Source organism: Podarcis cretensis (genome assembly GCF_951804945.1).
Source record: "Podarcis cretensis genome assembly, chromosome: 8".
Lineage (NCBI taxonomy): Eukaryota > Metazoa > Chordata > Lepidosauria > Squamata > Lacertidae > Podarcis > Podarcis cretensis.
Genome location: NC_137177.1, coordinates 31,458,392 through 31,468,584, shown reverse-complemented (window position 1 = coordinate 31,468,584; position 10,193 = coordinate 31,458,392). Strand labels below are relative to the sequence as shown.

At 47.3% G+C, this 10,193-nt stretch overlaps 1 protein-coding gene across 2 annotated transcripts in view; it reads right to left on the bottom strand.

Moving 5' to 3' along the window:
- Positions 1-516: 516 nt before the first annotated feature.
- Positions 517-10,193, bottom strand: part of LOC307222459 (angiopoietin-2-like) — a 31,987-nt gene continuing 22,310 nt past the window's right edge. For both annotated transcript variants that reach the window (XM_079987754.1, XM_079987753.1), the window contains 8 exons: positions 7,957-8,112; positions 7,386-7,507; positions 6,570-6,802; positions 5,980-6,104; positions 5,292-5,393; positions 2,951-3,117; positions 1,628-1,758; positions 517-1,435 (listed from right to left, as the gene is read on the bottom strand). In XM_079987754.1, the coding sequence (XP_079843880.1) occupies positions 1,266-1,435; positions 1,628-1,758; positions 2,951-3,117; positions 5,292-5,393; positions 5,980-6,104; positions 6,570-6,802; positions 7,386-7,507; positions 7,957-8,112 (1,206 nt within the window). In that variant the 3' untranslated portion in view covers positions 517-1,265. The remainder of the gene's footprint in view (positions 1,436-1,627; positions 1,759-2,950; positions 3,118-5,291; positions 5,394-5,979; positions 6,105-6,569; positions 6,803-7,385; positions 7,508-7,956; positions 8,113-10,193) is intronic.

Below are 10,193 nucleotides of genomic sequence, written 5' to 3'. Positions count from 1 at the left end.
GATGGGAGTTGCAATTCAACAATAGCTAGAGGTCCAAAGGCTCGCTGCCCCATATTAGAAGTTGTAGTTATTCAGTGAAACCAATTGGCAGCGGCAGCAGATTCCAGATTACTCAGGACTCTCAATTGATCCTCCCCATCTGGGCACTGTCTGGGCCTGCTTAGCTTCTGAGATGAGACAGAATGTGGTAAGAATAGATTGGGGAGGCAACCCCCCCAAAAAAAAAAAAAACTTCTTCACATAACACAGAATTAAATTCATGGCAAAGGAGACAAGACAGATTCATAAGGGAGAAGGCTATCAATGACTAAAGAGCATAGCTATATGACTCCAGAGGCGATATAGCCAAGAGGATCACATGCTGGAATACAGCAAAAGGAGGGGGCTTCTGCCTTCATGCCCTGCCTGCCAGGTTCCCGAGGTGGCCACAGTATGAAACAGGCTGGTGCACTTGATGGACCTTCAGTCTCAGGCAGCAAAGCCCTTCTTATGTTCTTAGCTTCTTAGGTTGCAGAATCCACTTGAATCTAGCACTGTTTAGTTGTTTGTTAGATTACATACGTGTGCATACTCACACATCAGCACACAATTCACAACAGAGTTAAGTGTGGAGTAAGAAAAAATTAAACGCTTCAACTTCTGCCTTCATCTGCCAGCGAGAGTCAATAACATTTTGCATAGAACACTAAGGGATGGTTGAGAAATCTACCAGCCATACATGGGGCAAGTTTGTAAGAAAGGTTCAAACTTACCGTTAAAGGCACACAAAACAGTGAGTGCATTGTCCTCCCAACTGAATTATTAAGTACACATGGACATATTATCCTAATTTACCCTGCTCACGGAGGTGTAAACCAGGAGCCACAGAGAGTGCAGAAGAGGTTTCTGCCTGACTCCAGAAAGTCTAGCTCAGCTCTTCCTGCAGCACCTGAATGTTTTCAAGCCATAAATGCTTTCTCTTACACACACCCTCCCCAGGCCTCCTGTTAAAAGTCAAGCCATTTTCAGCCTCAGGATTCTGGACTTTAAAGGAGTTCCTTATATACACAGGACAGGCAAGGATGCATCTGGGATATATACCTTGTGCTTCTTCTGTGGTTAGTGCCCCCTGTGGCCACCAATATCAAGTACAGTGATGTTCTTTGGCTCCCAGAAAGTACACCCCCTTTGATATTGCACAAGTTTGGAGAGAGACACAACGCTGCATTTGAGTTTCAGTTGATCTTGCTGGAGCCTGTCCATCTCAGCCACATGGCGAGCTCCTCTTATTCTTCTCTGAAATCTACAGGGCGGATCATCATGGTGGTCACCTTCAGACTGTGACTGGGGCCTTTCCAGTAGTGCCACTTCATGCCATTGTACCTGTTCATGCCAGGGCTGGGCGGGTAATAAATGCCATTTAAGTTGGAGGGTCCACAAGCGTCAAACCACCAGCCTGGAGACAGAGGGAGGAGGAAAAAGAGAAAGAACAGGGAACCTTGGGGTACTCTGCCCATAAACCCTGAAGCAACCCCCCTCAAGTCACTCTTCCCAAGCAGATTGGTCACCCGTGCTCTGAGGCATATGGATTTGCAACACAATATAGGAGTTGTGTGGCACACACTTCCCCTCCCCTTCCGCTCATTACCTCCACCTGCCATCTGTGCACACCTGCATGCACAGTGGTCGTTGTCGACGTCCTTGGTGCTGAAGTCTGTCCCTGAGGGACTAAGGCTGCTCGTGCGACCAGCTGTGCCACTGTATCTCCCGACATAAAGCCTGCAGGGGCAAAAGGGGGAACGTACCATTGTCAGCTACAATGCTCTGTTGGTTGCCTCTCCTCTGAAATATGAAACAAGGTATACTTGCTTGGCATTAGGTGAAATGTTTATTTCAAAAAGTCTGAATGTGGTAGGGCTGTGCCATCAGTCTCATAAGCAAGCGGTTTGCTCGTTTTGTTTATCTCTGCACTATGTGTATCCCTGTTTTCCTGCAATCCAGGAAGATCTCTTTCCTACCTGAGGTCATGCACTTGCATGGCTACCAGCAGCTCTCAGTACAGTGGTGCCTTGCAAGACGAAATTAATCCGTTCCATGAGTCTCTTCGTCTTGCGGTTTTTTCGTCTTGCGAAGCATGGCTATTAGCGGCTTAGCAGCTATTAACGGCTTAGCTGCTTTAAGAAAAAGGAAACAAGCTCGCAAGAACTCGCAAGACGTTTCGTCTTGCGAAGCAAGCCCATAGGGAAATTCGTCTTGCGGAACGACTCAAAAAACGGAAAACTCTTTCGTCTTGCGAGGCATTCGTCTTGCGAGGCATTCGTCTTGCGAGGTACCACTGTAGTTCTAAATCAGTGTTAACAGAGCTGAATGCTTTCGGTCCAGAGCAGACCATTTAGTAAGGTGTGCCCAAACCCTTATCCCAACCTCTTTCTTAGTCCTACACTGTTGTTTTAGGGCCAAATTAGATGTAACTAGGGATGGACGAATTGGGACAGTTTCAGTTTCTCATTTCCCCCAATCTTAATTCAGTTCTCTACAGTTCCTTAACAGTTTGCAATTATTAGTATTTTAGTCCACATGAAAATTCACCAGCATCTTAAGTGCAAATTTCACCTAATATAAACTTTTTTTTAAATACAGTTTTGAATAAAATACACTTGCCCCTAATATGCACATTTGTGTATACATTATTTGGTTGGAGGGCTGAAACACAAAATCTGGTGTTCTAGCGCCAAGAAATAACACCAAGAGGTTTTTAAAATTGTGTTTTATTTTTAAATTGGAGTCCAGCAAGTTTGGTAGGATTCAGGGCTGGACCTTTCCAGAGCACTTCCTGAGTAGGACTAGTGGTGGTGCTAGGCCTGAAATTTCAACTGACCTTCATGGACTAGGGCCAGTCAGCAGCCATGGAGCCTGTTCCCTGCCTGAATAAGGTGCTTATTTTAGCACCACAAGGAAATAAGCTCCTCACCGGTAGTTATGCTCCTCAGGCCCTACATGGAAGTGGTCATACAAGGCATAGGCCTCATTGTTTTCCCAGTCCTGGAGTTTGACATGAAGGTAGTAGGAAGTTTGTGTGGTGAGTAAGTGGATGAAATCATTGCCCAGCCAATGCTCTCCAGGTGGGGACCCAAAGCCCTGCAATAAAAACACAGAAATGTCAGAGGAAGCACAGATTAATAGAGTCCTGATACAGCACATCACAGAAGTTACAGAAGACTGTCTCACCTCTTAGACAATGTTTCTAACTCTTTTTATTCATGCTTTTACTTTGAAATTGCTTAGAGATATTTTAGGGAAAGCAGTTCACAAATGAACCACATAAAGGCTCAGCCGAGGCTATAGAGCCCGCCTGGTCTGGTATGGCAGAGATTGCGGGGAGGGGGGGGCGGGAATCCCAGCTGGTAATCAACCTGGTTGGCTTCTACTAAGGTGGTGAACCTGTGTCAGGACTGTACCACTTCAAATTGCAGGTAGGGATTCAGAGGACCAAATGTTCCTCCAAAACAAACAAGAAGTTTCCATTTGGAAGTTACTAATGATAGAAGCCACCATTTGCAATCTACCTCTGCTTCTTTTTAAATAGTTTCTAGCATTTGTAGAACCTGAGATATGAAGCAAAACGTACAGGTTCTATTCTTCTCATTTTCTGTGAGAAACTAGCCTACTCCTTACTAGGGTTTGAACTTGCAGGAAAGTTTGATTTCACTCACTTTCAGATTTTCCTAGTGCAAAATCGGCTCATTTCTCATTCTACTCGCAAATGACCCTTGCTAGCAGTGGCGTAGTGTGGGTTGTCAGCAACCAGGGCAAGGCAAGTAATTTGTGCCCCCTAACCTGTGGATTTGCCCTAACCCCAGATGTTGCGCCCGGTGCGACCGGCCCCCCCTGCACCCCCCACGCTACGCCACTGCTTGCTAGTAAATGAGAAATGTGACATTTCTGCAAATCACTTCAATTCACCCCCCCCCCAGAACTAATTGTAAAACTTAAGGTAAGTACCCCACCAGGGTCTTGCTGCACCAGTATTCTCAACAAACAAAGGTTTTTCTTTGGTTTACCTTATGCAATTATACCTTGCTGTAATTTATTTTCTCCCTCACAACTTGCCTCAACTTGAAAGGCCCACTCATTCTTTTGGTATTTTAATAGTTTAGACTTTAATAGTTTAGACCCGGAGTTGGTGGGTGGGTGGGTTGTTTGTTCCATTTTGATTTATTTATTTTTTACAAATTTTGAGGATGGCAATGTGGTTTTCTATCCATTAAAGGGTTTTTCTTACCCTTTTGTCCTGTCTATTACCTTCATTACCTTCATTTGTCATTTTGTGTTGGCTAGCCTATTTTTGATATTACTTTCATTTTACTCATCATCATCCAAATAACTCTGCTTTCAGCCCCCTCTACCGATCCCTGCCTGCTGGCCCCAACATTTTCATATGAGAGATCCTTTACATGTATACCCATCCAGGGGCGGAGGAAGGGGGGTGCAGTGGGGGGCGGGCCGCCCCGGGTGTCACCATTGAGGGGGGTGACAAAATGCTGGGCGGCACCCACTGCAGTGCACCTGAACCATGTGTCTTTCCTGGGAGAGACGCAGTGGCTTATGCACACTGGCTGTAGGACAGCTGGGTGGGAGGAGGCAGGCAGACTCCTCGGAGGCCCCACGGAACATCCTGCCTCGGCTCACCCCACCCCTGGACGTACACTGCCCCAGGCACTTCATCGGCTTGCTCTGCTGCTGCCCACTCACTGGGAGTAGTAGAGTCACACTTCAAACAGTTTCAAAGAGAAATGGAAGAAGGCCCATTTGAACACCAATTTATTTACAAAGCTGTCCTAGGCAAGTCCCACTGAGATTTATGACCACTTAACCCACTATGCTGGAACACACCCACACAGACACACCCACACACCCCTGGCTGGCTAGCAGTGGACAGGACTTGAAAGACAATGAGAAATGTTGATGGCTGCCATAAGCATAGTAAATTGGAGGAGACACTTCAAAGGGGAAAAGACAGATCTGGTATACAAATTAGTTGCACAATTGGAGCTGACATAAAAAAGTAGTTGCAGAAGTTGTGCAGGTGGTTTCACTGCATCGGAGTCTGACTCGTTTTCTGTGCAATAGGTGCTGGAATAGGTTTTGTCATGGACATATGGAAGAGCACAGGATCGTATCAGCAGCTGCCACAGGCATAAGCAATTAAGTGAACCTGCCTCTGCTAGATTTAAAACTCTTTTTTAAAAAAAAATCAAGTATATCTCTGGTCCTTAAAAGAGATAAACTACTCTGCCCACCTGCTTCCTTACCTGTTTATACTCCTTCCAGGTGCGCTGAAAGTCAACAGAACCATCCGTCCTGTGCTGGATTACAGTCCAGCCGCCTCCACTGGTCTCCATGTCGCAGAGGACCTGCAAGGAGTGCAGTACATTAATGGAAGGGAAACTTCACAAATGTCCAGAAGCTGCAGCTGGGCCTGAGGTTCCTCAGCTGTGCCCTAAGGGACAACAACTCTTCCAATTCTGCACCATCCATTAACACCTCATATTCAGAGCTGGACAAAGAACCCACAGATTGTGAGTTTCTCAGGTGCAGGTTCACTTCCAGTTTCAGAGCCCTGGGGGTTGGTTGTTGTTGTGTTGTTGTTTTTTAAGAGAGAGGATATGTGGAGAAAAGTGCTGTGGGAAAGTGAGCTTCAGGAGGGAGGGAGGATTTCTACATTCTAGGGAATTCAGAGGGGTGTGCACACAATTCTTCCTAAGAGGGACTCTGCATCTTTGCCTGGAACTGTCCATCTATAGGTGCAAAGGAGTAACAGAGCATCCCTTAACACAATCCACCACCCACTTCCTAGATGTTCCTCTAGATGTTGCTGGACTACAACTTCCATCATCCCTGACTGTTGGTGATGCTGATGGGAGCTGAGAGTCCGGCAACATCTGATGGGCCACAGGGCCCCCATTCTTAGTGTGTCTAGGCCCTGATGCCTGCACTCACTTTTGCGGTGGCCGTAGTGTTGGGGAACTGCAGTGTGTAGATGCCACTGGCGGTGAACCCTGATTTGTATGCAACTGCACAGTCCTTGAATGTCTTCTGCTCTTCTGGGCGGACGTGAGAAATGTCTGCAAGAGTCAGACAAAGAGGTGCTTTCAGTATAGCTGTCTTCAATCTGTGCAATGCCCATGCATGCATTTTTGTAGGCATAGACTCAGAAAGTTAAAAACATAAGAAAAACCCTGCTGGATCAGGCCAAAGGCCCATTTCATTCAGTATCCTGCTTTCACAGTGGCCAACCAAATAGGAAGCCATCTCCTTGTAGTTGTTTGTCTGCAGTGGATGATTCCCAGGGATTTTAGGAGTGCAGACAGAAGCATTCAGCTGTGCCCTTGGGCAACACACACATACACACACACACCCTCAGGTAGTCTCCTCCTCACTGCAGCAGGTCTCAGGAGCTCACATCAACAGGCTCCCTACTGGGATGTGGGCCAGATGTCAGCCCTTGACACCAGCCCCAAAGTGCACTGAATAAGTAGAGCAGGATTGCCCTGGGGAAAAAAATCACTTCAGGGAAAACAGTTACTTACGGTTGCACTGGGACACCAAGCCTATCAAGAGCTTCACAGTCTCTGCCAGGGAGGCCTGCTGTCTCTGGAGGACTGTGTTGTTGACCAGGGCAGCACCCAGACGCTGTTCCAGATGCCCAACGAGGTCCACCTGCTTGGACAGCAACCTCTGCATTTCCTGTTTCTCAGACCTGAGGCCTTGAAGCTCTTCCTCACGTTTCCCCTCCATAGCCAGGACCTTCTTCTCTAGGAAGCTAGGGAAGGGAAAGGATAATGGGAATCCTCCACATACAGGCCAGCAATATTAATTGTATTATTTCCTTTAAAACACTCATACCCCACCTTTCTGTCTTAGAAAGTGTACCCAAGGTAGTTAGCAATCTATGAAAGATACAAAATACATGATCAGGGGTTTGGTACCAAGACAGTTGAAGAATCACCTGTTCCTATATTAACTTGCCTGCTCTTTCTCACCTGAGACGACCTAGGACCCTCCTGCTACCCCACCTCACAGTGTCATCAGCTAATACTTACTGCAGACACTGCTAATAAGTCTTGCAAGGTTTCAACAGTATCTTGCCAAGCGGCTGCTGATCATGGGAGCTTGAGTGGCAAGCAGTGAGTGGCAAAGGGGCATGCTCATTCTGGCAGTCCAGCAGAGGCTGCTGCCCATCCCAGTCTGCCACCTGAGGCAAGTTGCTCAGTGTGTCTCGTGACATGGCCAGGCCTGACAGCTAGACATCAAAAATTCTGCAACCAGAGTAAAATTACACAAACATGCGTGGATTCTGTTACTTTGCCTTGATTTGTTCTGCACAAAGCAAGCACAGCTCTGACCTGTTCCTCTCCTGAAGTTTGCTGATCTCCTGAGTCTGCAGCAGCAGCTGTTTCTCAAGCTTGTTGGTAGAAAGGGAGTTTTCCAGTACTTGGATTTCTAGCCGCGAGGTCTGGGTGAAAACCTGGTTGGTGAGAGTAGAGGGGAAAACAAGCAGCTCAACAGTAAGGGAGGGAAGTAGAGAGGCAAAAAGTAGGCGGAGCCAGAGCAAATTATAGGTGGAGCCAACTAATTTTGTCCACATCATCCACCTTGCTGAATTTCACAAAGGCAGCACTGAGGAGGAAGAAGCCAGCCAGTGTCACCTCTCACACTGGTTGCGAGTAAGGGAGTGTTGAGGTGGGGGGGTGGTGGCTGGAGGCAGACTGAGCTTGGTGGGGCAGTGCCCCATTTTCCCTAATGGACCAACCTCCATGGCCCATTTAATTGTCTGTAACAACTGCTTGCCTGTAGAATCCACGTTGGCAAGAAATACAAGGGCTCCTGAAAAAATAATCACAAGTGATCTGAAGTGGAGAAAAGAGGGGTTCAGAGTTCTCTGCTCTGTCTTCCCTAAATAGCCGCCCAGCTTACCTGCATCTCTACATCAGTGAGCTTGCGAGTCTGCTCAGCCGTTTGGTTCAGAAGGCTGGTGCCAATTTCCAACATGGCCGCTGTGTGATTCTGCACAGCACTGATGTGGTTGTCAGATGTTTCCATTCTCACACTATCCTGGATATAGTTCTCCAGCTGTTTATGAGTGAGTGGGCGGGGGGGGGAGAGAGAGAGATCATAAAAGTTTGTACTTAGGAGGAGGACTTAATACTCCATCACACATGCACCATGACTTCCGAAAAATGGAAGCAGACCAACTTCTAGGTTGCTTTCTTCTTCCCTAAAACCAATGGAAGATCTATGCCAACCTTAGTTTATAGCTGAAAATGTGGGGCTTAATTTTCTAAGCTTATATTTGTGATGTCCTTGATTTTCACCCCTGTTCTTTCATTTACCTGAAGCTTTGTCTAGCAACTTGTCTAGCAATCACTTAGGGCAGGCAAGTGTCTTGTGGAAAGCCTGACTGCTGTTCGCTCCAATTCAGCAGTAAAATGTGGGTTTTCACTGAGACAAAAAAGCAACCGCTTGGACCTGGAAAGCCCGGACCTGTGCTTATAAATGTGGTGCTATAGTGTGGAGTCAGACTCCCCCTTCTTATTTGCCCCACAGTCCTGGGACCAACTGAGACTTACTGCTATTTGCATAAGAAAAGTGTGCAGAATTAATGTCACATCTTCACTCTTCAAATCACTGTGTAAAATATTAACCAATATTTACAAGTACATTTTGGCACCTGGAAACTATGTTCCTGATAATCGGCAACATGACCACCCTATAAACCTCTCTGCCAAAACAAAAGCAGCACATGTGTATGATTGCACAGCAGTTTCAGATCATCAGCATGAAAACAGTTTCCCATGGCTTATTTTCAACAATGGTTGTCTGATTTTTTTAAAACTAAAAGATGTTTCCTTGCAAACAATGAGATTTATATTTGGCTTTCAGTTCTCAGAAGCTCTTTGCATAATATTTTTTTCTTTCCTCTCTGTTTATGCAGATGATTTGGCCAACACATGTACAAACATGATCATCCCACCAGATTCGCCCCCTCCCCACTGGACTTCCTATTATTGCAAACTACTTCTTCTTCTTCCCTTTCTTCATACAACCTATTCCATAATTCAGTCAACCTCTATTGTGTTGCCTCTCAGTTGTCTTCCCCCGCAATTAAAAACCCCCTTATCTTTTAACTTATATTTTCTACTTCCTTACCTCCTTTTGAGATGAGGCAACTAGAACTGTATGCCGTATATTCTAAAAGGGTGAGATATGAGCATCATTTTACACCTACACTGAACATACCGTATTTTTCGCCCCATAGGATGCACTTTTTCCCCTCCAAAAATGAAGGGGAAATCTGGGTGCGTCCTATGGGGCGAATGCAGGCTTTCGCTGAAGCTTGGAGAACGAGAGGGGTCGGTGTGCACCGACCCCTCTCGCTCTCCAGGCTTCAGGAAGACATCCGCAGCCTAGGCAGCCCTGCGGGAGTTCCCGCAGGGCTGTCTAGGCTGCGGATAGCAGCCTGCTTCCCGGAGTGCTGGGCGCCCCAAAAGCAGAGCGCCCGGCGCTTCGGGAAGACATCTGCAGCCTAGGCAGCCCTGCGGGAGTTCCCGCAGGGCTGTCTAGGCTGCGGATAGCAGCCTGCCACCAGGCGCGCGGGGCGCCCTGAAGCAGAGCGCCCCGTGCGCCCGGCAGACATCTGCAGCCTGGGCAGCCCTGCGGGAACTTCCCACGCTGCAGATAGCAGCCTGCCGCCCGGCACGCAGGGCACCCTGAAGCAGAGAGCCCCTTGCGCCGGGCAGACATCCGCAGCGTGGGGAGTGTTGGGATTCGCAGGATACTGAGTAAGTCTGCAGGCTTCAACAGGCTGATGCAATACTCTGTGAAGTGCTGTGTCAGAGTGACTCAGCAGGAATGTGATTAATGTGATTGGCTATCACCTGTTTTAAAAAGGGAAGCCTGTTCAACAGTAGTTGTGGTGGTTGTGCTGTGCTGTGGTGGAGAGTATTCGTTTGCCTTAAGGAGCAGGTACTCCGTATGGACTGTTTTTGTAAATACCTGTATATAGCTCACATTAAAAAGACTGCACTGGAAAAACCTGGGACTCTGAACGTTTCGCTAAAAAGCGCCGTGAGGAATTCGCGACAGGGAGCTCTGCGGGAGCTCTGAAGCAGAGCGCCCCTTGCGCCAGGCAGACATTGGCCAGCCCCACAAGC